A 27824-nucleotide genomic window follows, 5' to 3' on the forward strand; every position below is an offset into this window, starting at 1 on the left:
GCGCCGCTTGGAGCCGCGCCTACGTCACGCGGCGGGGCGGGGCGGCCCGTTGCTAGGCGACCGGACGCCCCGCGCGCGCGGGGCGGGAGGGGGCGCCGCCGCTGCACTGCGACAAGGCGGGGCCGCCGCGCCAGGCAGAGGGCGCCGCCGCCGCCGCCGCAACACGGCGCGCGTCAGGGCGCCCACATCGCCCCCGCCGCCGCCGCGCGGCCGCGTCCCTCCCGGCCACCCCATTGGCTCTCCCGGGCCGGAGGGGGCGGGGAGCTACCCACTCGCTGCGTTCTGATTGGCTGCGGCCGGCCCCCCTCATGGCTCTGCTCGGCCGCGCCCTCCCCCGCGCTGCGAAGGTGGGGCCGGGCGGCGGCGGCGCGTGCGGGGCTGTCTGCCGCCGTGTGGCGCCGCAGGTGGGGGCGGTGGCCCGTGGGGCTCGCCGTGCCGTCGCGGTCCGTGTCGCGCCGCGGACAGGGGCAGCCCTGAGGCGCTGGAGGCAGCTTCCCGGGTGCGCTGAACGGCCAGCGGCCGGGCTGGGCCCGGGCTCTCCCCCGCGGGCTCCGTGAGGCGCCCGGCGCGGCGCTCTCCTCCCCAGGGAGCGGCCGTTGCGCCTCGAGGAGGAGCCGTTGGCAGAGCCACGCCCTGCGCCCGCCGACCCGTCGCCTGGGAGCCCGCCAGGTAACGTGCCCCGCCGCGGCGGCCCTCCGCCTCCCCCTGCCTCCCTGGAAGCGCTGGCGGGGGGCTCCCCTTTTTATCCTGTCCACTTGCCGCGAAAGCTGCCGTGGGGCTTCTCCACTGGACAGCGTTGGGGTGGCTGCCGAGGTCCCGGCTGTGATAGGGTCCGGGGGGAGTCCCCACCAAGGTAATGCTTGGTGAGAAGGGTGGTTGTGCTTGTCCGGTCTTGCTTTAAAAAAGGAAAAAAAAATGGGTTTTTATTATTAAAATATAACTTACTTTGATATTATTCTAACTCGTATGCGAAGTTGCTCCTTCCATCACCTTGCTTTCCATTCTGCACCTTTGCTATGTGCAGAATTTAAGGATTTTGTGTGAAACATCATGCCCATGCCAGCATCTTTCCTTCCCTGCATGGGAATAGTAACGCCTCAGTTTCGATTGTGTCTGTGCTTCTCTTAAAAATATCACTCTTAAATAAGGTGGTGCATTTCCATAATGTAAGCCAACTTTCTGCCTGTTGGATTAACGCTTTATTTAAATTATGAAATACGCAATGGGAGTACTCTGTGCCACTTAATTTAGAGTTTTAATTGCTGATAAAATTATTAAAACTGTCATCTAACTTTCTACACTGTGTGTTTGTAATGAATTGATCAAATTTAAAAAAATCTGAAACATTTTCCCAATTTCCTTGACTTGAGGAAAAGGTCAAGTTGAGCTTTTGTTAGAGAAACAAACCGGAGAGAATTCCATGTTGTTACCTCTCTAGCAGCCACATTTATTATAGACCTTACATTGCAGTTCTTACGGTGTGCGTATTCTTGCATGAGAAATAGTCTTGCATGTTTTTAACTATACTTCTAACAGTCTTTCCTAAAGGAGAAAGGACCAATGTTAAACATCAGAGCTAAGGACACAAAGGGGAGTTCTGTGCTATTTCCAAAATTGAAGTAAATAAAAAGACTTGAATCTATATACTTGCAATGAGTATGCTCCTTCATTCATCATTACAGTATGATTCTATAAGTAATTGTATTTTAATGTACAGAATAAGTGGATAAAAAATATTTGAGTGACAAAGGCTTTATTCTCCCTGAAGTGTCATTACATTTCAGAGTGCCTGTCATCTTTGCATGATTGGGTTGCTTCATAGTCCACAGTGCTTATGTATCCATAAATTTGTTACCATAAAGCACTTAAAACCTACTCTGTTGTTTTTTTCTGCATTAAATTATAAACCTAACTATTGCAAAATAATCACTTTTCTCTCTTTTTTTTTGATCGATTACCCTGTGTGATCATATCATAGAACAAGCTTTAAGATGGGGATTTATAAAGTAGCACCATCACTAACAATTTTATTTTCATTAACTGTATTTTATGTCTGGAGCTCCGAGGATATTCATACATGATCATTTGCTCATCTCATTTAAGCATATTTCTAAATTGCTTGCTACACACATATAAGATACCACAAGAAGAGGTTTTCACATCTTCTAACCACTCGGCTTTGCTGCTAGTGCTGACCTATTCTGGCCTCCTCATCCCTTTACATAATAGGTGTTGTAGATACCTAGTGGCTTAAACTGAATTGATACTGGTATCTGTCTGTGTGCTGATGGAGAGAAGTCTCCACTCCACGGGTTCATGTTGCCTGTGAAGTACCTTTGACTTCAAAGCTATTTGACAGACTTTGCAACAGATTTAATTTAGATAGAATTACTAAAACGCTGTGACTTTTATCCATTTGTCTTCCTAAAATTAAACTCTTAAGCGTAAAACAGAGCACTTTTCCATCTGTCATGAATACATGAAACTTCTCATGATAGTTTCATTCAACTACTCTTTTGAGAGGATAAGAAGTTATTTGTTGTTTTGACTTCTGTTTTTATTAATAAAAATAAAAAGCTGGAATGGCTTTTACAATCTGAAACAAAATCAGTGCTATGTTATGTATTTTACGAGTCTTTTCTTTTAGCTGCATGAGAAGAGGATGAGGCAAAAGAAACAACTACCTGTCATATCCTTTTAGTAACTAGTAGTCAGTCAAATCTGCTAATATCCAAGTATGTTTTTCCTGAAATTCTCTGTAATCTTTGCTTTATACATTAAAAATCAAAGTTCTACATGTGAATTTTAGGTCTCATTATTTGTGATCTGTTTAAAGTACTTTAAGAAAGATCCCAAGTGCTTTCCAAATAGGAGTCCTTATTAAGATCTTGCCTGTGCATTAGTTGCATCTGAAAGTTTTGATAAATGCCTGTACTTTTCTGCCAGCATATGATAAGCGAGTACTTTGAACTTTTACTCTGTTCCCTGATGGTATATATAAAATTGATAATAAACTATTTTTTTTTCCAAGTCAAGAGCACCACATTTTTAGTGCTTGCCATTGTCCTATATGCTTTGTTGTCTGTTGCTCAACTTGAAACTGGAAGAATGAGGCTTCTCAGTGCTGAAAATCCTTAGTAAATGGAAATTATGAATGCTTTGGGACAATAGAAAAGTCAGATTTTCAGGATAATGGTTGAAAGACATCCAGGTTTCATGCTTCCTAGCTCCGAAGCAATATTGATTGCCCTGAACTGGGTACCCTGAGTTGGCTGGTATTGAATGAGGTTTATAAAACAAATATGCTTGAGCAAGAAGAGACCGAACAGTAGGAAGTCTGAGGAACATGGAAGTGTATTTAAATGATTCTTCCATCCTGTAACTCAGGCTACTTATTCAGAGATTGTAGGAAGCCCCTTTTTGCACGGGAGGGCTCAGTGGTGCAAGTCCCTCCTGGAAATGGACACTCAATGGTTTTCTTCCAAAACTGCAGTGGGAGGAGGTAGTTGTGGTAGTATATCATCCTAAACATTTAGAACACATTTAGTCTGGCTCTGAGTATCCAAATGCTTTGATGGAGTTAGAGGTAAAGGCTTTGGTTGCTAGTTCGGCTTTTTTCCTAGCTACAGAGCAAAAGTGGCAGAACACAAGTTGGCATGCTTAATACTGGTCTTTTAACTAGAGTGTGTATTATTTTTAAACTACCAATTAAAATTGATTCACGCTAATATATTGGATTGTGATGTCCAATGGTGCAGGAATGGGCATGTGTTCTATTTAGTTGCATCAACTGTTGAGATGGAAACTTCTGGTGGAAGTATTTGCAGATAGTTAGGATGATAAAAATTGTATGTTTGCTAGTGCATGCTTTTCAGAGCCACAGTGGGGAGTATATGGAATTATTGTCTAGTTGGTATGTGTAGAAGCAAGTAAATACTCCAGAAGAAGGACCTGCTCAAGTTTTTGCTGTATTAGGTTGATACTGCAATGTTTTGGGGTTGTTTTTTTGCATAGCTAATGAATCTCATCAGCATTCTTTCCAGATACTGCTTGTTGCGTCTACTGCCTTTGATTCAAGTTTTATCTAGTAGTCTTACCTATTGATGTGCTCTTCAAAGAGGTGATCGGCTTCTCTTCTAAACTTGCGGAGCTGGAATTAATGGTTCCTCTGATTTTCCCCCCCCTTTTTTTTTCTTAGTTGGCTTGCATTGACCTGCTCTTTGATTCAGACTTTAGGGAAAGGAAGACTGACAGTGGTGTTTTTGCCTTCTCATTCAGGAATAGCTTTTCTTTTAGATTTTTTAAAGTCAAAATGCATTTAGTGTACAAGGAAACCTCCACATTTGCATGCCTTTTTTTTTTTTTTTTTTTTTTTAAGATTCCTTGGTTCTAGAAGTTGACGCTTCTGAAAATACTTGCCTCTTGACTTCTGTGAATAGCTCTTTAAAAAAACAAAACAAAACTACAAGTTTATATGCAAATTATTTTTTTCTCCTCTTTTGTGAAGAAACAACTCAAATATTAGTACTTACTGCTCTTGTTTTTTTTTCTTGTTTTGCACGTTTGCCTTTTTTGCCCTCCCAAATGAAATCTGAGGATGCAGATGTGTCAAATACAAACCTTATAGCATTAGTACTTGACTCCAACGCTATAGTAAATATTTCCTATAGTAACTTACAGAATGCTACAACTAACATACACTAAGCTTAAACAAATTATGTCATTATCTGAAATTGGAGGATTATTTAAGTGCGTAAGTCTCTGTACTTTCTAATAATTTTCTTTTTTAGGCTTTAGTAACCAAAGATGAGTCGTGGATTTTCAGAAAACAATAACTTCCCATATGACAACAACCAAATGGTTTTGGATATGATTCTGTGTTCCCTAATTGGTGTTCCTCAGCCTATCAACTGGGACAGTGTGGCAAGGCTAGTTCCAGGATTTACATCCAAAGAGGTGAATTTACTAAAAAAGAATCTGCATGCTATATGCAGAACTTTATCAAGAAGAAAGCTTATTTTGTTTGTGGAGGGTGGGAAATGGGAATTAAGGATTTGGGGGTTTTGGTGGAAATAATTTAAACTATAAAGAGCTAAAAATGTTAAATGAGTAGTAGATTGAAAAAAATACATATTGCTTGTACAAAACCTGAACATTAAACTTTTGAAATGAGAACACACGATGTATTTCTTCAGAACTGGTATAAAATAAGAATAAAAAATACCATAAAAATATTTTAATAAAAATTGAAAAGTAGAATTGAAAAATAAGAGTAATTGCACTAATATGTTTCAAATTACAGTTAAGATTTTCATGAAAAAGGATGACAGTACCCATTAACTTCATGGAGATTGTAGTATACTTTACTAGCAAACCTAATAATTTCTTATGATTGGCATTACATTCAGTACAATTCTTAGGAACTAAAAGTTACAGACTTCTACTAGGTAATAAAAGGCATGCAGTTGCCTTACAAGAAGTGGCACACTATTCCTCTGATGGGAATAGGTGTTGGAAGAACTTGCCACCTCTGTATACTTAATCTTTCAGGATTGCTGAATTTCATGATCATTTGGTGTTGATTTTTTTTGTTTGTTTTGTTTCTTTATTTGTTTTGAAAAGAGCAGTTTGGGATTTTTTTATTTCTTTGAGGTGAAGTAAACCAAGAGGAGATAATTTATATTCGCTTAAATGCTTTTGAGCTGGAAAAGAAAATAGCTTTTGCCCTTGTGATTCAGTGAAGCTGGAAAAAAGCAAGCCAGCAGTGTGTATTTTCTTGCAAACTTAAGCAAATGTGTCAGCTTGCATTTGTAGCATTGCTAGTGGGCTTCGCTGTGACCTTGTATTTAGAACATAAGTGATTATTTGGGAGCAGGAGCTTATGTGGAATGTTACTGCCTTGCAAGCTGAAAAAAGTGCTTGGCAAAGTATTTAATTTTTTTTTGTGGGCACAGCTATTCAACTTCCAATTTGGATATAGTACTATGCAATCTTGAGCGAATAAAATAATTATAAAAGAATCTGTCAATTTTCTCCTTCTATAAAAATAGCATAGTTGATTAATACGTGTCTGGTTACTGTGTTTTAAATGAACAAAGTTTTGGAGTCTCTCTGAGGCAGGTAAGTGAAGTGAGACCTGTGCTTTTGTATGTTTATTAAATCTTGTAAACTGGCATTGTTAAAAACTTGAGACACTGCATTAATACCAGAAGGATGTCACTGTGTGTGCCTCAACCAAAAGAGAAGGTGGCATGCAGTGATGTGTCAGTTAGCTAAATCTAAGTAAATAATAATAAGAGATAGCAGCTTGTATAGATCCAGAGAGTTTTATCACAGGAGGATTACCCTTGGAGTTTGATAGATGTGCTTGTATGTGTAAAGTTACTTGTGTGTAGGAGTCTGCAGAATCAAGCCTGTGATTGTCATTGTGTCGGTACAGATTGACAAAATGCAAATTCTTTTTAGTTCGTCAAAACAAGGAATGAAAAGGCACTAGAATTGCATTAGAAATTCCCAATTCCTTTTATCCACTGTGGAAACTGTAAAGTAAAAGAAATAATTATTATGAACTGATCAATATCACTGCTTTTAATAATATTTGACAATGTTAATGGTAAAGCAACTATTTTTTTTTTCCTTACTATCCTCAAAGTTGACTCTGTGAAAAATCAAGCCTAAAATCAGGTTCCATCTTATCCATTTTTCTTCTTTCTGCTAGAGTGTTTAATCATGGCAAATCTTATTTCTTTTTCTGTATGTTTGTTCTTTCCCACTGCCCCTAATTACATAAAAAGCCTTGAAATATCAGGTAATATCAGTTTGATGACTGTTCAATTGCAAATGATAATACAATGAAATATTTTTGCATCAAAAATCAGTTTTTTAAAATGTACTGAAAGTTGCTACTTCATTGACCTATTGCTTAATTTTGTGACAGTGTGCAAAAAGGTTTGATGAACTAAAAAGCAGTGGAAGTTCACCTGTTGACAATCAATATAATCCCCTAATGGCTGCTGGTGGGAGTCCTGTGGAAACTTTAGCTACGTACATCAAATCCTCCTTGCTTGATACACAGACAGAGTTTCAGGAGCCTCCCATTGGGCAGAATTCCATTACTATAACTGGTATGTTTTCAGTAATTCTGAAATATATTGACTTTGATTATAATCAGTATGTGCATGTTTTTCTGTCTTGAGTGGTGAGTTCACCCAGGAATGGTAATTGTTTGTCTCTGAAAAGGAAAAAAAAGACATACTTTCAGTTCATTTAGATTAAGAATCAATGTTTGGGCTTTTTAATAATTTGTTGTTCCAAAAGGCATGATATGCTGAAGTTTGTGCTAAATCTTTCCATTTGGGAAGGACAGGGGTGATTATTCTATTTTATATCCCTGGTGTTGTACTGTGTAAACCTTACAGTCGCATCAAGCTGTGTTATTAAGATAAGTAGTTTTGTGTAGAATGGCTGAAAGCTGACATGGTGATTCCTTGAGGTCAGCAAAAGGCCCTGCAATTGCCTCAATAGCTGGATGGCTACACGAGAATTTGGACATAAATTAGTTACTTCCTGATACAGGATACTCTTGCATTGATATATAATGAGTCTTGGTCAATTAATGTGGCCCAGTAATATTTTAATAGAAGAGGGCTAGTCCTAACGATTTGTGCTGCAACTGAAAAAGAAAACTATTGGTAAGACCAACTAAAGTACCTCTCCTGTAAGAAGTTTTAAGTAAAGAATATTGCAATAATGATTCTCTGGTTTTTATTGTAAATAAGGGTATTTTCTACACACTGGGAAACTTGCCAGTTGTGCTGCATGAGAAATTTGCTTTATTACAGTTATGAATAAATGATTTCTGTGTTACCAATTGAGAAGATAGTGAAGATTTAAGCCAACAAAATTTTCTCTGTTACATTGTCTTTCACCGCATTGCAGCTTTCTGATCGCTGTTCTCTTTGCAGAAGTAAAAATAGCTGTTTTATTGGGCAACAAATAAAGTGTTTTTTAAAAGTCTAATAAAGAGACAATATTTGAAAACTGTATATAGAGTATATCAGCTATCATGTGCTATCAGCTTTCAATTATATACTTGTTATGTACATTAAGTTGAATAAATAGTTGACTTCTTGCACCTACAGGTGACTACTTAGAAGATTAGTGTCTTCACAGTAGGCAGTTAACAAGCCAACTCTGCTTATAGAACTCCTTAGATAATTAGTGCTTGCTTTCTTTTTATCAAGTTAATATTTTTAAAAAGTATTAATGCAGTTAGGTACACTAATGTTCCTAGTACAAGAATCTTAGCCTGAAATATCCTCTGTTTCTGTTCCCTGTTTTTTCTAATGCATTTTCCTTGTGACTTGGGATAAATGATTGCCCGTGTTTATGTGTAGTTTCTTAATATGTTAAGAATAGGCTAATATAATTTTCTGGATTTCTACCGGATTGTAGTGAACACATTTTCTTAATATTTGGGAAATACTTAGATATTTCAGAATTGGAAATTTGAAAAAAGCTTATTTGTAAGTGAATATTTTTCTTTAATTATTTCCTAGTGAACTTATTCACAGCACCTTATTTTAGAATCAAGAATTTGGAGCCTATTTGGATTTTTTTTATAGATATGAGTAACTTCAAGAAAAAGTAATTGGACCTAATTCATTTTGACCTGGATTTTGGTTTTGGCTAACTAGTAAAAGCTTATTAAACTGGATGTTAATTATAAGGCAAACTGTTACATCCTTCTAAATGTATAGCGTGGCAGTGCACATGTGTATGCCAAGGTATTTCTGTTACTAACTTTCAGAAGTTGAGCCGTCTATAAGCTTGGAAAATGACTGGAAGAAATGTAAGGTGAAGTTCAGATATCCCTGTTAATTTGGCTGTATTGCATATTCTTGTCAATTTTCTTCTTTTCTTTCATAAATAACTTCATTGTGTCCAAAATAAATTTCTTAATATTTGCAAACAGAACATTTCGGTGTCTTTTTTTTTCCACAGACCTTTACTTAAAATACTCATCTTGTATTGCATTAAAAATCCAGGATCCATACCTTGGCTGTATTTCTACTAGTATGGGTCGTCAGATTGCAGTGGAATGACTGCCCTGAAGGCTGTGGCTGACCTAGCATCTTCCAAGGCTCTTCTGGTGTCTGTCCAATAAACTTTCCCCTAATATTAGCTATCTTTCCTTGGTTATGGCCTTACTAAGGCCTACCTGTGCATGTCCATTGGTTATATCTTTAGAGAAAGTTTTGTTTCTTCTTCCACTAGTGTGTTAACTTCACTGTTCTGAAAGGTGCAATTGCTGTATTCTGAACAATATAGAGCTTCCAGATGTTTTCTGATGTCAGTCAGCTGTTAAATAAGAAAGTCAGCTATAAGATGAGAAGGTCTCTCTTAAAGAGTACAGGTTCCTCTGTTAGGGAGAGGATTCTTCTGGAACATTTTTCCTAGAATTCTGAGAGCAGGGGGTAATTGCGGAAAGTCATGACCTTAGATGGATTTATCGGTGGAAGCCAGATACGTGCCCTTCCATTACTTTAAAAAGATGATGACATTTCTGAATTATAAGCAAGACTGTTGGAAGTTTCAGATTGCAGTGATTTGTTCATCACTGTAGAAAAAGTTGCTCAGTATCTGAATCCTAGGATTTTCTTAACTCTTGATCCAGAATTCATTGGGATTGGTGATCCAGACCTCTCGTGACTTCACTGGCTTTTGTTTCCAGCTTCCACTCAGTGCTTGTACTGCATTGTGGAGAGAGACTATTTGAACTAAAGCTCAGTTGTCCTTTATTCCCTGAATAAGCTGCACTGTATAGTTTTGAGACTAAAAGGATCTGATGGTCTGCATTTTTGAGCATTGTTTTATTCAATTTACTGCTTTAAGCTGTGCATTTGAGAAATTTAGGGAAAGTACATCTGTAGAGACTTCTGTGCTTTGGCTTGTAAGCAACATAATTCCACAGCTAACAATTTATGGATAAGAAGCTGAGTTAGTCTTAAGTGATTGTATTCTAGTGGCAAAGCTTACTGAAAATGAAAGTCTTCATGTGACTGGAAGTTTTAAGACCCACATCCCACAAGAAAGAAAATGGGATCTAAGGGAAAGGATTGCATTCCTAGAGAAAAATGTTGAAGACTCTGCATAAATCTCTTGGCTCTATATTGAGATAGGACTGATCTAAATTAATGGGCAAGTGTCTGGGCAATCCAACAATGCTGCTGATCTGAGTTTCCAGTACATGGCTTTGATTATCTAGTAGCTGTTACAGTAGCACAGATCTTGCTGCTAGTCATGTAACATTTCCCCAGTATTAGAGCTGTGCTTCAGTTGTGTTTCCAAGATGCTGAAGAGTAACAGGTCAGTCCCTTTTGTTCTAATGAAGCCTTTTTTTCCTTGCACTTAAGGAAGGCCCAGCACAGCCTCCACAAGGAGTTCTTCAGAATCTGAGAAAGGTCCTGTGCATAAAGGTGGAGAAAGCACCGATGGAAATCAGGGGTGAGATGATGTTTGTATTTTTTGCCTACAAGATTAGATAGCTGACAGAGAGACCACTCATTTGGAGGAATTGCAGAGTAATAGACAGTACCACTAAAAAGGATGCAAGGAGGTCAGATTCTTCAGTCATTCTCTTTGTTCAAGGCAGAAGAAGTTAAACTATTTTTCTAGCTTTATCAATAAGTATGAATTAAGTCCAAAGAATTCCAACTGTTCTCTGTTCCGACAGAGTCCAACTATTTTTATTTCACATTATTTTTATATCATTTCCCCTGATTCTGATTTAAAATAAGAATGTTAGTGGAAATACATGTGTTTACAGTTTGTGCATCAGTTTTCTTAAGCCAGAGTGACAAATGCAAGTTCTCCTTTAGTACTGCTATTACTAATGATTGTAGAACTGGTCTTAGGTCAGGAGCAGGAAAACTGCTGAAAATCTCAGTGAGGAGGCTTATAAGTATTTTTATTTATTTATTTATTTTTTGTTATTAACCAAAAACATAACTGGACTGTCATTTCAAATGTGAGCTCACTGGAAGTTTATCAGTGAAGTAGCCATCTTTCTAGTTTTGAAAACTGTCAAAATTGCTCTTTTTACTGTGACAGAGAACACAGCTATGAACATCCTAAACCTAATATTGCTACAGAAATACTAGGGATTGGTTTGAGAATTTATTACATATAATGGTGATGGGTTGCTTATGAATCCATAGATAGTTCTGAATGGTCGATCACTACTGCAGTGGGAAACAGTCTGATCTTTACAATGGGATAAAACAAGATTGATGCTCACTAACAGTTAATTAAAAAAAAAAAAAGTTCTGTGAACATAGAATTGTCCTATTAGTTTAGAAGGAGAAAAGGAAAACTGTAAATGAAAAGTGCAAATAAAAATTTTTACTGCCAATTCAAATAGCCATGTGCATTACCAGTGTATCTTATTAAAGAGATGCTTACAGCATAACGTGTTTGATTCAAACCTAATAATAACTCTCTTTTTGTAGAAAAAGATTTTACTGATTTTTAGCTTTGACCTTTTCTTTAGAAGTAAGCATTTTAATATATAATAAAGCCTGTGGATGACAATTGCTATAGTATACTAGTTAATGTCCTTGGTACCTCAGTAAGTTAGGAGTGGATGGGGGGGGGAGGTGTGAGTATACATGTATTTTCAAGGAAGTAAAAAAGGAAGAACAAATCATTTATGTGATGCTTTAGTGGTATCCCATAGCAAACTAGAGATAAATTGGGGACTGGAATTGTAGCTGTTCTTGCTCCAGTCCCTTAACCATTATATCACACTTTGATTATTTGTCTGAATATATGCACATTTATGCTTTTCCACTAGTATCTGGCAATAGCTTCTTAATAACTGCAAGGTTTTTTTCTCTTCTGATAAGAAAGGACCTGTTAGTAATGTCAATATTGCAGTGTCTGATGCAGTTTTGGAGATGAAATCTTCATTAATCAGTTTTGCATTCTTACTGGTTTAGGGTCCTAACTTGTTTTGTGGCTTTCTTTCTTTTTAATTGAGGCCAAATATGGTGATCCATGTGTGTGATGAAGCAAAAAACCTCAAAGAAGATTTTGTTTGTCCTCGTGACCTTTTGATTTCAGAAATGAAATATTTTGCTGAATATCTGTCAGTGGATGCCCAGCGCTGGGAAGAGGTGGACATTTCAGTGCACTGTGACGTTCACATCTTTGACTGGTTGATAAGATACGTTAAAAGGAACACTAAAGAATATGAAGCATATGAAATGCCTACTTTAGGTAAAAGACATTGTCTTGATCATCTGTGGCAGTTTCATTATGATGTGTACTTCAGACTAAAAACTCAAGCTAATGGAAGATCAGTTGCTTTGGTGCAATTCAGCTCCAATCTCTTATTTCAGTGCAACAGCTGGAAAATTTTCATTTGTTAGAAAGGGATTACAGCAGAAAACTATCTGGTCATTATAACAGAAGTCTCTGATCTGTTAACACTGAGAGCTTTAAGGAAACCTGATAGTTGAAGCAGTAAAAAAGATCTAATATAGTTTGGAATTGTATTAAAAAAAAAAAAAAACTTTTTACGATCCTCTGTTATCATTTTTTAAAATAGAACAAGGTAAGAGAGTCTTAAAAACCACCTTGGCATTGCAGGTTGTGTTGAGCAGAATCTCAGCTGGGCGTGGTGGCTAGGGATGGAAGTTAGCTTATTCTATAGATGTGTCATTTTATTCCTATGAAGTTACCTTTTCCAGCTTTTATATAGTCCAGTTTGATACAGTTTTATTCTGGCCACCTAAATGATAAAGAAAAATCAGCTAGAAACGTGATTAAACAATTTAACAAGATCATTCTAGTTCATTTGTTAACAAAAACTGAGAATCTGGGCAAGAAAATGACTATAAGACTAATACAGTATCTTTTTATATGGAACCAGACATCTGTTTCATAAGGCTGGAGGTCTTCTGCATGTTGGAATATGGAATGATAGGTTGACTGGTAAAATAATGCTTACAACACATCTTAAATATACAGAGGGAGGGAGGCGAGGTGAAACTAACAAGAGTGTTCATGTAAAAAAAAAAAACTCCTTTTGTTGTTTTCTAGAACCTGCAAATGTCATATCAATTCTTATTTCTTCTGAGTTTTTGAAGATGGATTCATTAGTAAGTATTAAAAAAGAAACAATCTGTGTCATAAGGGCACAGCTAATCACTAGGTGTCTAACAGCTTGCTTGTTATGCTTTGACTGTTGTATCAGCCATTGCATCTGTTTATGTGATGAAGATGTTTTGAGATTTTTTGCTACCTACTTTTTACTCGAAGTGATAATCTGATATTTTCAGACCCTCAATGAGGGCAATATAAAAACCTGCAGAACAACTTGCTTCTAAATGTGATAATGAGATCTTGAATTTGCCTTTTGACAGTTCAGCTGAATAGCCTCGGTATCTGACTTCTTTATCTTATTAAAAAAAAAAAAAAGTATTGGTGAATAACTTTTTATATCCTTCAGCTCTGTGAAAGTAGTAACTATTGACTTGTTTGTTAATTTTTTTTTTCAAAAGTTCTGTCACTAGAGTGACCTGCAGTGAAATACACAGTAAGGTTAGCTGTTGAGGTCTGTGCAGTACTATGTATAATGTGTATTGTGCTTCTCCATTACAAGTAATTGGAAGATATCGCTTATTGAAGAGGAAATGTTTCTGGAGCTGTTTCCAGATGGTAGAGACCTTTTGGAGGAAAACACAAATTCAGTCTCATTAATGCAGAGTCACAGTTAGACATATTTTAAGTTTGCTTTTTATTTTTGAGTTGAACTGAACTAGTTTTGCAAAACTACACACTTTAAAAAAAATGCTGGAAGTAATTAATCTGGCTTTATCTAGAATTCTTTTAAATTATTTTTAATGTTTTTGTTTTTCATAGGTAGAAAAATGTATTAATTATTGCCATGAAAATATGAATGCCATTGTAGCCACACCATGCAACATGAATTGTATCAATGCTAATCTTGTTACACGAATTGCTGATCTCTTCACACACACTGAAGTAGAAGAGGTGAAGGACAAAAGAGATAAATTTAAGAGGTAACTTTTTGCAATATAATATACCACTGAAATACTGTAGGGCTTCTGGATCATTTCTGGGAACAGCTAAGACACTACAGAGTCTAGAGTAATAAGTACAATGTATACTTTTATTTAACGTGTCTTTAACACAGAATATCATGAAGTGAATTGAGAATTTTATATTAAAATTCTGAGCCAAATGCAAAGAGCTTTTTGTAGAAGCCAAGCAAAGGGAAAGACCACAATAGGAGTGTGACATGTACAAATTATTCATGAATCCTCAAATGAAGGCCAGGATTAGGGAAAGGAATCTTTGATGGGATGACATGCTACTAATTCATAGAGAATAGTTTGGTTTCAGCAGCCTTCAAATTGTGATGTTTGGGCATAGCTTTCTGGCCATCCTAAATTCTGAATAGCTGTAATAGAATATTATTTAAACAGCATTCATAAGGACTTTATCTTAGCTCATATCAAGATAAGGATCAATTAATAATAGGCAGACTTACAGGCAAGCAAGATGAAAGTAGGAAAATGTTTTAATTGACAGGAATGAAAACATTACCACTTTAATTCTAAAAGTTCACAAAAGCATTCAGTAGTAAAAAGTGTTTTAGTCAAGCAGAAGTTGTGAGCTTAGATAGCAAGCAAACAACATAATAGAGGGAAAAAAATTAACCATACAAAGAGTACATGGAATTCTTACCTTTATAAAGTATGATTTTCAATGACTGACTCAGTGGATGTAAGGTTTTATCTGTAATATTTTCACCACTAAAAAAGGATCTCTTTCCTCATGTCCTTATAAAAATAAGGTATGATCAGGTTAGGAGGCTGTTATTCAAACAGCACTGTATTGGATCTGCAAATAAGGCTGAAGCTGTCAGTTTAGATAAACAAATGCTTGGCATGTGCAGGGCTATGGGTTGTGAGGGAAGTTGAGGTTGGAGAGAGGTACTGTGCCAAATAGGGGAACATGACGGAGACAGTTTAATGAATGGCTTGGCAAAAACATTTAAAGTCCTGTTAGATCCTCCATAAAGAAAAAGAAAATGAGTAAATTCCAACTCCAGACAAGTCTAATTATATGGACATTTCTTACGTGTATGCCGCAAACAGATTATCTTAAAGGAAAATCACATTGAAAGTTAGGTACTGAAAGAAAAGTGACAACTTTACATAAAATCAGAATATTATTATTAGTTTCAGTATACATAAAGCAATTTTCAGGTCTTTTTCTAATAGGTAAACTGTGTTGCTGTCATTAATAGTAAACTATTCTGCAAGAAGATTGAGAGACTCTTTGATCCAGAGTACCTAAATCCAGATTCACGGGGAAATGCAGCAACATTATACAGGTGTGGTAATTTTTTTCTTTTTTTCCTTTTTTTTTTTTTTTTTTTTTTTTAACTACTTCAGTTACAAAGACAGCCTCTTTATTTCATAGTCATGCTCTTACTCCAATGTTTTGCTTCTTTTTTTAAAATCTAGGTGTTGTTTATGTAAAAAGCTGCTAACTAAAGAAACAGAAAGACGAATTCCTTGTGTACCTGGAAAAATCAACATAGATCAACATGGGAATATTGTCTATGTTCATATAAGGTAATATATATATTAAATGTTTTCCTTCAACTATGTGATGTTGGGTAATGTTACAAAATACTACATGTTTAGGAGTTAAGAGATACTTGTGTTACAAAATTGAGTCATAGATGGGCATAGAGCAGAATAAATCATCATCTCAATTCTTTTTTATATTCCCTAGCAAAAACAATAAATGGGAGGTTATAGCTGTACTTCTGAAATTCACTTAGCAATGCCACTGCTGCTGCAATATGGAAAAGCTACAGCCAGGATCACTGAGAGTGCTGTTTTGGGTTGTACTGCTTCAAGTAGGAAATACTCAGCTAATTGTTTCATTAAAGGGTTTTTTATATGTAGCCAATGACAAAATGAATTTAAGGCTGTGTTTCCACAAGGTTTGTTATGGAAGGGTCAGTCCCTCTGTGCCAACAAGGAAATGCTAAAAGTGTTATTCTAGACTGTCTTGATGCTGTCACATCAAATATTTATCCTGCTTAGAAATCACTATAAATAAACTTTTACTTTTTGTTTGTTTTAAAGTATTTATTGGAGGAGTTTCCAAGACCTATTGTCTCTGTATGTCTGATTGTTTTGGCACAAATGTTAAATCAGTTTATATCTATTTGAGCCATGTTTCTGTACAGTGCATTCACTTCTGAATGAAAACCAATGCCTGACAAGCTGCAGTTCCCTCCCTCCTACCTTCCCCTTTTAAGGAAACTAATAACAAGAAGACTTTCTCATTGTATCTATTCAGTTCAGAACAACCAAAACATAATTCGGTGTCAGCTCCCAAAATAGTACATGTCAACTTAGTATTATGTCTCATGAGTAATTCCATGGTGTGGAGCAAATCCTGCCTAACAGTCTAAGTAGAATTGAATCTGCGACCCTTTCCTGACGTATTAGGATCATTGGTGATTAGTCAATTAAAATTCTTTAATTGTTTTTCCTCAAGTAAGCTGAGTAGACGTAACTGCTACGTAATTCCTAGTGCATAGACGTACCGATTCTCAAAGTTAATTAGAATCTGCATCGTCTTCTGAGTATTTGTCTTCTGGTACTTATGACTTCTTGTACTGCGTTTCCAGGCTTATGATCTAGTATGAGCCTATCTTTAATGGTGTAGTTGTTTAAAATAGATTTGTATGCAGTAGACGTCTAGTGGTACCTGGAAGTTCTCATAAGAGTTTTTGTCTGCTTAGACTAGATTAGGGACCTATATAGTAAAAGGCTGTTCAGGCTAGGACTTAAAATTGGGGAGGAAAATGTCTGCTCTTTCCAAGAATAAAATGCATCAGTGCTGGGTGCATATTGTCTTATGAATTATAAAGAGGTATGCTGTTTTATCAGTAAGAAGGAACGCACTCCTCTTTTTAGAAACAAACCTCAAATGCATGTAGTCATCCAGAAAATATTAATGTTTTTCAAAATTGCTGTTGCAGATACATAGAAACGTACTATGTTACGTTTTAGAATAAATAAAATAGAATGATGGTATTTCACATCTGTTTTATGGTAGTATAAGGGCAGAAAAATGCAGTATCATTGAACTTGTTCACACCTGCATATATTGTTTTCTTTCACTCAGTGTATTGAATTTTCCTTTGTTTTATGGTTCTGCTGCTTTCCATAAGGCTTGATATTTATCTTAGCTTACAAGCTGCAGTATATGGAGTATATGGAGTTTGAGATAAAACAAGCTGTAATGCTTTGTTATTTGTAAGTTTAGGATGTTTTGTCATCATTTGAATTTCATATCGATTGTCCCACATTGTATTCATGTTGTTGTAAACTCTTCTGTAGGATTTTTACCTGTGGAAGATACATTGCTTTGCTTTTTCTCCATCTCACCTTCTTGGTGGCAGGATCAGAACTGTTTTATGATTCTGTGCATAACCTGACTTTGTGCTTTTTCAGAGATAAAACCTGGGAAGTCCATGAGTATTTAATTGGTCTCCATGAGGAATTAAAATCTTGGCGGGATGTTTATTGGCGCCTCTGGGGGACTGTCAATTGGTTGGCCTGCTCAAGGTGTAACCAAGTTAGTGTATTTTCACTTTCACTTGCTTGTCTGTCTGTCTTTTTTTGGGTGAGTTTTGGGCGCTGAGTCAGGGACTAAAAGAGTATGGAAAATATATTTATTCCCGCTCTTAGGTAATTGCTTTTGGTACCAGCTGGCTTTGATTTTTTTTTTCTTTTTTTTTGATTAGGAGACAATTATTTGCATTTTAGAAATGAGAGAAGCTGTGATTCATGACTTCTAAATCCTTTTCCATCACTTTCCCTTTCTTTTATTTTCTGACCGCTTAGAGCAAAATGTGATTAAGTTAAAATGGCTATTCTCTGACCATTCAGGTTTTAATGAGTGACGTAAAGACTTTCTGCCTGAAGAAAGATGGTGGTTGGGGGAGAGTTTTCTTGAGATCTTTGCAGCTTTTGATGTGTGGCAGAAATAAAGTTGATATATATTCTTTATATTGCAAAATTTTGATTTCTGTTGGTAATCTCACCTCTCATCTTTCTTCTTATTATAATGTAGTCTTTCCTGTGTACGGAATTCTCCCATTGCCAGTACCATTCGCAGCCAGTTCTTTATCCAGGTATAGCAAGTGCTCTGGGTTCCACTGGGACAGGAATATATCCCTGTTGTAACCAAAAAGTACTTCGATTTGATCCTACAACTCTTCCAAAGGTACTGCATTAATGGCTATCTTTTAAAAGAGCATAAGACATGGGAGGGGATGGGTTTATGAAAACAGATCCTTTGCAAAATAAGGACTGTATGTTGCTGCAGTGTCTCAAAGCAGCAAAGGATAAGGGTTCTGACCCCTGAACTTGGCCTTTCTTGTGCTGTAGTAAACTATTCTGGGATCATTCAAGTGCAGCAGGCCTTCCCTAGCAGGCAAAGTGGAACATGGGACTGGAGAGGGGAAGGATACTGTGGTTATGCCAGAAGGCTATTTTTCATTTGTTGTTACAGTATATGCACTGTAAGCTGTCAGTACAAGCAAAGGATATTTTTTCCATTGCCTTTTGTCACCCTACAGTTTGACCACATTTAATGCTGAAATTGGATATGAAACAGTTCTGTAAAAATTGTTATTCCTATTTAGTGGACTCTCTGCTTTGCTTTTCAGGTTGTCTGTTTCTAGAAGTTTCTATTAACTTCAACAAGTATAAAATCGGTTCCACTTCTTTAAGCAAAAGTTCGTCCGTAGTTTCTCTCTTGAAAAAGCTTCCAAGTATAAAGACCAGAAGCTTCTAGAAAGCTGAATTTCTGCTATCATATTTGCTGGAATCAATTCTTCCCATTAGTTCATGTGTCTGATTTATTTATGTGTATATGTATGACAGGGCTGTAAAGTGAGGGATCACGTGGTTGGTTTACCTTCAGGAAATGAAGATGAGGACATTTTGACATCTCAGAATACTAAAATACTGAATGATCTGCTTCACCATAGAGATGCTATTGTTGTTCCTTTCACTAAGGATGAAAATAGGTAAGAACATTGTTACTGAATTAACTTAGCCTTTGACATTTTGCCTGTGTACACATTACATTTGACTTTCCCATTTTAAAATGTACAACACACGTGATTTTTAAAAGGCAATTGATTTTATGATTATTTAAGTGGAAATTGGGAAGAGAAGAGCAAATATTTTTACCTTTTTGCACGTCAAACAGACATTTAGTCATTCAACCTCTGTAACTATTCGCTCCTATCTTTATATTTTAATGCAGGGTTATCAAAATACTAGCTATATGGCTAATTTGGGGGTCTTTCTCCTTTTATCGTGAGTAAAGAGAGCCTGATTTTAATGTTACAAAATAAAAATAAGAAAAACTTTTTCTCACCAATTTCTCTTCAAGTGATTCTGGTATTGGACTCTGTGATGAAAAAAATATTGAATGTGATGTGCTGTTAGAACAAAATTTGCCATGGGGCCCTAAAACAGGAGAAATCAATGCTGTGAGTATTGCTAGCTTTTTTTTCCCCCCTTCTTCCTGATAATGAAGATTCTTACAGAGATACTTTGAAGAATTCATTAGACAACTTTATATATAAACACATTGCTAAAGGAAGAAGCATGCAACTGAGCACTATGGGATAGCGTAGACTAGTTTGAGTACAAAATGTCTGGTGAGAAGGCAAAACTTCTACAAAGTCTATCAGAAATACTTCTGTAAAACAGAAGCAGTTCTCCATATGTCTGCTTTGCAGACCACTTGTTAACTGATGGTGTTAAGGACCCAGCTATACTCAGCAAACATCAGACAGTGAAAATTATTTGAACTGCCCTCTTTGGATGTGTCTGAGTATATCTAGTTGCTCTTGTAAACCCATAAATGACGAGCTATAATCTCTTCTTTTCAAGATGCAAAAGATTCCGTTTTCCAGTAATATGATGTATATTTTACTATGTATATGTCAGATCAATAGAGTTGCTTTCTAAGTCAAGCTGAAGTAGACTGTTCGTAAAACTACCCCTAGTTTAAAGAGATCTTTCAAGTAGAGATAGTTTACAAAGTTCTGCACCCATTGTGGGGCTTCACTTCAGTAACTCGGCAATCCTGATAGCAGCAGAGTGCTGCTCATTCCATGAGAGTTTTGCACGGAGCACCAGAACCTTCTGGTACAGATGCTGGAAGCTATTAAATATAAACTCTAATTTGGTGCTTAATCAGTTTGGTGCTTCTCCCCCTGTTTGCTTTTTTAATTAAAAAAAATCTATTAATATCTTTAGTGCTAAGCTTAGGCAAATTGGAGCATGATTCTGAATTCACTGGAATGGAAGAGTAGTTCACAACCTGTTTGTGTACTTCTTCATTCCACCAAAATGTGAAGTCAAAGATGAGAATAAGCTTTCCAGGGGTTACAGTATAAATTACTGTTCTATAGCATATCACTCCTATTTTGAGAATTACACTCACTTATTTTGTCTTTCTTAATTATTTTTAGTTCTCTAACATACACCTCTTTCCCTTTTCCTGGCTACAGTTTCTTTCTCTGAAGAACTGGACTTTGCAGCTGGTTAGTAAAATGTTTTGTTCATAATTTAAATATTTGCTCTTGTGTACTAGCAGATAATTAACTTACTAGCAGATAATTAAAATCATTTCCTACAAATTAATTAGAAAATAAGAAAAAAAAATAAGATTTTCTGTCTTTTGCTTTAATATGGAATTTGTAATGCGGTGAAGAACTTTTAAGGAATTATAAAGTGTGTGTGAAGTGCTACTTTGGCCTGAATAAAAATGAAAGATTCCTTTTAAACATTCTTACAAATGACAGCAAACAATAGACCTGCAGCGCCTGCATCAGTGCTTAGTTCATCAAGCTGACAGAGATGTAAATGTTCAAAAATGTTATTTTTAAGTGTCTGTTTGTTTCCTGACTGATGTGAGATGCTTCATGTCCTAAGCACTTTAAGTTGGACTTATGTGGTTTTTTTAAACTGTATCAAACTGAGCACCCAAAACCATCAGAAAGAATTGCTGATCATTCCACCTGCTGGCTAACATGTTACGGTTCTTTCATGTTGTTGGCACTGGAAGCAACAATTAAAGCAGGTTTCCGCCCTCTTTATTGCAAAAGCTTTATCAGACTTGAGGGCTTAGCCAAATGCAGAGGATGGGGAGTCATTCTTCCAGCAGCACAGGATGACGTTTGGTTTACTAATTGTTTTTATATTCAAATGCTAGAGAGAACAGTCGTTCACGTCTATAATTATGCAGCTAACAACTGCTATAGAAACTATATAGCGAATAATACGTTGGATACTAAACACAGAATCATTTAATAATCTGGAAGTCATCTTGTACAATCCTCTCACTTGTAAAGCAAGACCAACTTCAAAGTTAGATTCAATTTTAAAGCTGTATCAGGTTGCTCAAGTTCATATCCAGTCAAGTTTTGAGTGTCTCTGAGGATGGAGATTCTACGACCTCTCTGGGCAACCTCTTCTGATGTTTGACCAGCCTGAGGAAACTTAAATAAAAATATTTATCATAATGTTTTAAGCAAAGATTTGAAATTATTTTTCAGTATTTGAGAATCCTGTTCTCAGACCTAAGTTTACACACAATTACCTCACTCAGATAAGAAGCTAGATTTGAAGAGAGCTACTTAGGACAGATTTAACATATCATTTAACAGGAATCAAGCTGCACTTAATATCTGTGGCGCTCTCTCCTCCCATTCATTAGAAACAGCAATCATTGTTATCTGAAGAGGAGGAGTATACCACTGGCTCAGAGGTCACGGAAGATGAAGTGGGGGATGAAGAAGATGTATGCAGGAAACCAGGTACAACTACAGCTGTCTCTGTAAACAGTAAACCTTCTTGGAATTTAGATATAGGGATTCAAGGCAAGGCAGCAGAATTCTTCTTCTGTAAGCAAACTTTAAAAATTAGAATTTTTAAAATCAAAAATACCGTTATTTGAATTTTATTTCTAGATTTGTGTGTGTTTAGATAGAGACTAACCTTTTTGGTGCTGCCAAAAAGCACCAGTAAACAAGGGAAGTTGAAATTATTTGGATACTGAAATGTGCTAAAGGGTGATCAAGGGCATATTTTACAGGGAAGACTATCAAGCAACTTAAGAATTTTCTCCTAGCTTAATGTTGGAGGAAAATACAGTAGCTACATGCCTATATTTTCTGCATGCTTGTTTGCAGAGTACTAGTCCTCTGATTTCATAACCTAGTGAGATGACTAGTGAATGTGACTAGTTATCTGCATTGAGGATAAGTTCGATAATTTTTTAAAAAATTATGATAAGGGGTTTAGGAGTATGGAAAGCCAAAAACTGCTTCTCCTTCTCACCCTAGTAATGAGCCACTTGAGCTGAGGCAGTTCTTTGTTCTTTTTTTTCTTGACACAAAGGGGTTGGGGTATACCAATTCATTAAAAAAAAAAAAAAAAAAAAGACTGAAAACATTGTAGTCTGCCTTTAACTTGTTTGGTTTGACATCACCAAGAACTTTGAGCTTGTTGATTGAATTAGTGTTCTCGGAGCTGTAGTGTGTATGTGCACCTGATTTTGAATTTACAACAGAAATTTGGGTACTTCTGTGTAGCCATTTTGCATTTTAAATACGTATTTCAGTTCGTGCATGCTTCTAATGGCAAAGTGAGTAATCTGTGAGTGTTACTAATATGGTAACATTTAACATTAACAGAGGAAAAATATCCAATCCAATTACACTGTTTGTGAAGAAGTAGAGGGAAAATATCCTTTTATAGCTGTATAGTTGAGGGATTACAGATATCTGTGATTGTGCTTGTTGCTAGATATTGCATTAATTAGCAGGGAGAAAGGAGAAATTAAAGAAATTCTGCAAGCACCCAAAGAAAGTGGTTTCTTCACCTAGTGTTCAGAAAAAGGAGAAGCCATCTGACAAGGTAAAATCTTGAGTTTTGAAATCAGCCATTCTGAACTGAATAATGAAGAATACTCGAGTTTTAGACTTCCTCTTAAAACACACTGAAGAATATACTTTTCTTTCTTTAGTCAAGTTCCCGAGATGCATCTCCATTCATGTAAGTAATTTGCAAAGTCCTTGAGACCATGTTTTAGTGCATTCTTCTTTGTAAGTGGTCACTAATAATACTCTGTGTGCATTTTTTTCTAACCAGTGTGAGTATGCAGCAGAACAAATGGGATGCCTCCAGATCACTGAGATTCAATCAAGATGCTCAAAGAGAAGACGGTCTGTTTTTGCATGGATTTAGCTCTTGTAATATTAATATTATGCAAAGAAAAATATTATTTACTGTAAGAAAAGTCTACTTTTATTAAAATATAACTACTTAAACTATTAGGTTGAATTAACTCTTAGATAGAACAAAATTTATTTTGCATAACTGCTTCTGATTTGATAGAGAATAGGTTTCTGCTAGGCTAACTGTTAAGTGTATCAGCTGTTTCCAAACCACACAGCAATTTCAGATTCTTCCAAAATGTACCAAAGTATTCATACAGCTAGAAACTACTCCTGAAAATGTTACTTTGGGATTTAATTGACACTTACTGGCTAATCTAGTAAGGATTGTTCTACAGGAGAAAAATCTTTGTGGCTGGAAAATGAAAGAAAATCCACCATTTAAAGCTGCATGTTTTACATTCACTTTGAATGAAAAATAAATGGACAGTCTTGAGTCCACTGACTAGAAAAATACTGGGAAGGAGTTACAAGTTCACAGGAGGGAAAAAAAAATTCTATCATAAGTATATATTAGGATGGGTTTTATTCTTTATTTGAAATGTCATCATATAATATAGAGAGATATAGGGATAATGGTGGTGATGTGTTATCTGCTGGCTGCACAGTAATGTTAGCAATTTGTTTCTCATATCCCTATGCAATTTGTTGTGTGTGCAGATAAATACAGATAAATGTGCTCATTTGTATCTCCTTCCCTGTCTCCGATTAAAAGTATTCAGTGCTATAATTGTTCTGTTTTTTCTATTTTATTTTTTTCCTTAGTCTACTGAGATTCTTTTGCATTTTTACTGTTTTGAAAACCACTGCCTCAGAAGCATTCCTATAGATTATGATCTCAGTGTAGTGCATCAAGCTGATTCTGATATCTAATGAGAATACAGTTGAAGCTGGGTTAGGCATTAGGATCTAGGTTATTCAAGATTTGTTTATGAGCTGAAAAGAAAGCTACTTTTTTAAACAGGATATCATTAACATGTTCTTTTGTCTCTTGTTTTCAGTAGCAAAAAAAATTTTTGTTCTAAATATTATTTCTTACTTCTGATAGATCAGAGAAGAATGTCTGAGATTACAGGGCACTTAATAAAAATGCGACTGGGAGACCTGGATCGAGTCAAGTCAAAAGACAGTAAAGAAGTAAGGCTTGTGTTGTTCAGTTGTAGTGTTCACAGAATTTAAGTGCACGTTACTAACAAAAATATATAATACAAATGAAAATACATCTTTTTAACACTTAATCTTAAAAGTAAATTTGATCAGGCTTCATTTTGTACTAAAAACTGTATTTAATCAAATAATGTATTTTTAATGGGTTAAATAACTTGTAAAATTCACTGTATTTAAAAACCTGACATGGAAAATATGATGGATTTGAAGGTTTTCAGTACTGAGTGGTGATATTGAAATCAAGTATGCTATAGGCTCTAGTGATTTCTATGAGAAGCCACTGATTAAAGTGGAATAATTTCATCACTTAATTTTCTGAATTTGCAGTACGCAGGAGGCATTTATTCTAGGCTAGAAGCTCAGATAAAGGCCTCGGCACAAGTGAGTGCGCGACAAAACAACGTTGAGAAGAACACAAGGTAAGATTTTAAAATGAAAGGAAAAAGCAGAACATGGACTTTTCTTTTTAAACACACTTGCCCCATTTCAAACACGTTTTTGCATCAGCTTCCCTTCTAGCAGGTTAACCATGTATGATATGAAAGTTTACTTTATCAAATTACACTAGAGTTATGAGAATGAAACTCTTGTACCCACACTGGGAGAACTGTTTTATAGCTTATAGGTTGGCTGCTGCTCTAAGATAATTTTTTGTGAAATTTCGAATAACAAGAAAAATGTTGACTGAGATTTAGTCTGTTCCTTGGTCTCCTTCCAAAAAAATTTTTTTTAATAACTACTACATTACTGCGTATGAATAATACATACCTTGAAAGAGAAAACCAAAAATTTAGTGAGAAACTGGCACGTTGTGTGCAGTTGTAGAGCCTAGAACTGGCCATAATTTGGCCAGTAGATGAGTGTCTTGAGCTGAAGCTTACAATGGAGTTGTTAACAATCTTTCAAACAGAGGGTAGATGCATAAAAATATTACCAGAGAAGTTTCTTACAGGTCTCATCTCTGGCCACAAAAGTGCAAATGACTACTTCTGTAGAATTTGTGATTTCAAAGGGTATTTGATGTCGTAGTTCTTTGAATTCTTTATATGAATACATGGTTTGCGGGTACGAGTATCCTGGCAGAAAAGCAACTTTATCAGTAATAGATATGAGTGAGTTCCCCCCCCTCCCCCTTCTCTTTGAAGATGCTTTAACATGAAAGAAATTTAAAACAAATACTAAACTTGACAGTAGTAACCACAAATTTCTAGCAGTAATAATCTACAAATATTTCTTATGTTCTTAACCTAGGTCAAAATCTCGTTTTGGTCAAGGTCGTCCAACATAAGGACTCATGAAGAGAACATAGCCAAAATAATTACTGCTTCCTGAAAGTGTACTGCACTCTGACATACAGAGAACGCATATCTCTGAAAGCTTTCCTGTGACTTATTTATTACTTTAAGCCATGTAAATTATTTTGTGCGATAAATGAATGCAAATCCATTGAGGTCTGTACTTACTTAAAGTGTAAATACACTATTTATTAAATTTAAATTTAATTTTTTAGGATATTATGTTAAGTTGCATAAAAATATTTTATAATTTATGAAGTTAAATTATTAGACTATTTATGGGGGAAGACGAAAATACGCCGCCTTATGTGCTAGAAATACTAAAAAGGAAAAAAGCAAGACTACTGAATTCTGAGTACAGTCAGCAGTGTTAACAGAAATCACCAACAATATCTATTTTATGTAGTATTTAATGGCACATTTTAGGTCAGTCCTCTGAGGATTTGCATTTAATGTCCATGGAATTACCTATTATTTAAACTACTTAGAGCAAAATTTTTAATGCAGTTTTGAGGCTTCCCTCCATATACCTACACAACTCTCATTTGTGTGAAGGTGGGCAATAGGTGGGATCTAGACCTCCAAAGATGATTTAAATGCAGTGATGATGCAGTATTGCATCTTGCTTATGAAATAATTACTTTACTTGTATTGAAAATTAAATACTGATTCCTATTTTGTATCTTACTCCTCTTGCACAATACAGTATCTCGTTCCCTTCTAATGATCAGCCCTGAGGAGGCAAAGCACTTCCATCTCTTAATGATGCTGTGCTACTAAATTTTGGAGCAAATATGTTATTAATTCTGCATCTTTTAATTGAGAGGACTCATTATGAGGATTTGTGCATATTGATCTTTGGACCTAGTTATTTTCTGAAACATGCCTGAAAAATGCTGTTTTGAAGTCAGATGCACTTTCAAGTTTTTTTTTTTTTTTGTTTTGTTTTTTTTTGTTTGTTTTTTTTGAAGCAATAGAATACAAGTTTGTCTATACATAAAATCCAGGGCTACCAAAGTGAAATGGAAAATACTCAGAAATATAGAAAATTGTCTAAAAAATAAATCATGTCTAAGCAAAGGAAATGGCAATAATAATGGCTGAATTTTAGAAAACCCTTTCTGATTTTTTGAAACAGGTAGAAAGAATGCTCAGGGAAACCTTATTCCAGACCCCAGCTGTACAATAAATTGTGAGTTCAGAATTAAGTAAGCAAGATTTTTGGGCAGGAGGGGAGGGTACAGGACAGGAGGTCATCCTTGAAATGCACTCTTCTTTCTATTCAGACTTTTTTGTGTGTTTTGTTTCTTCAGAATTTTTAATTGGCATTAGAAGACAAGGATAGCAATACTTGAAAATACTGCTTTCAAGGTGGAAGATTTTTATTCAAACAACAAAAATGAATTTTATTTGTTATAGCATTGGATGAAACATAATAAATTCAGAGCCCATTGAAACCAACAGGCAAAACTGTGGATTTCAGTGGCCTTAATTTGAGGCAGGAGTGGTAATTTTGCAGGAATGCTTTAGCCTATATCAAATAAATAAGGCTTTACTAATGCCTCAGGTCTGTTTGCAAGTAGTAATGCAGTTCTAAGCATTTATAGTAAACACTGAAAGACTGATAGATGTTTGTTGAAAGAGGAAGTATTTAAAATCCACCAAATATAAAAATGCAATAGGAAGTGTTTTGCAATAATTTTGTGATTTCTGATAGAGGATTATTTCAAATTCCATAGGTAAACTGTGCTCTGAAAGTTGCAGGCTTGTGTGTATGTGTTTAGTTTTCATAGAACTACTGACTAGGCATAGGGGGGAAATACCACTGGATCGGTTATGAGGAAAAGTGCCAGTTTTGTGTGCCAGTAATGTAATATTTTATTCAGAAATGGTTTTGAGCATATGAGAGTAATATATATGATGTGTAGTCTATCCTTTAAGTATTTTCCTTCCTTGCCAACTGTCTTGAATTTTTA

General features: G+C 36.1%; 1 protein-coding gene across 3 annotated transcripts; it reads left to right on the forward strand.

Annotated features, from left to right (window-relative positions):
* The first annotated feature begins 430 nt into the window (after positions 1 to 430).
* SANBR (SANT and BTB domain regulator of CSR) lies at positions 431 to 27824 on the forward strand. 3 transcript variants are annotated; one of them, XM_062573490.1, is made up of 21 exons: positions 431 to 669; positions 4791 to 4956; positions 6938 to 7124; positions 10416 to 10506; positions 12041 to 12279; positions 13105 to 13163; positions 13927 to 14087; positions 15341 to 15427; positions 15561 to 15671; positions 17574 to 17697; positions 18196 to 18348; positions 19011 to 19156; positions 19528 to 19627; positions 20657 to 20689; positions 21865 to 21964; positions 22972 to 23066; positions 23176 to 23204; positions 23301 to 23374; positions 24435 to 24523; positions 24881 to 24972; positions 25805 to 27824. In XM_062573490.1, the coding sequence occupies exons 2-21, from the start codon at positions 4807 to 4809 to the stop codon at positions 25839 to 25841; spliced, it is 2157 nt and encodes a 718-aa protein (XP_062429474.1). In that variant the 5' UTR covers positions 431 to 669; positions 4791 to 4806; the 3' UTR covers positions 25842 to 27824. The 3 variants fall into 3 exon arrangements, with proteins under 3 accessions (XP_062429474.1, XP_062429475.1, XP_062429476.1); XM_062573491.1 differs by having other exon boundaries at positions 22975 to 23066; XM_062573492.1 differs by lacking the exon at positions 15341 to 15427.

The sequence above is a fragment of the Rhea pennata genome, chromosome 3, assembly GCF_028389875.1.
Source record: "Rhea pennata isolate bPtePen1 chromosome 3, bPtePen1.pri, whole genome shotgun sequence".
NCBI lineage: Eukaryota > Metazoa > Chordata > Aves > Rheiformes > Rheidae > Rhea > Rhea pennata.

Coding starts and splice junctions, on each gene's coding strand:
- SANBR (XM_062573490.1), top strand. CDS start 4,807: ATGAGTCGTGGATTTTCAGAAAACAATAACTTCCCATATGACAACAAC. Junction 12,280..13,104: donor ATATGAAATGCCTACTTTAG/GTAAAAGACATT, acceptor GTTGTTTTCTAG/AACCTGCAAATGTCATATCA. Junction 21,965..22,971: donor AGATGTATGCAGGAAACCAG/GTACAACTACAG, acceptor TGCATTAATTAG/CAGGGAGAAAGGAGAAATTA.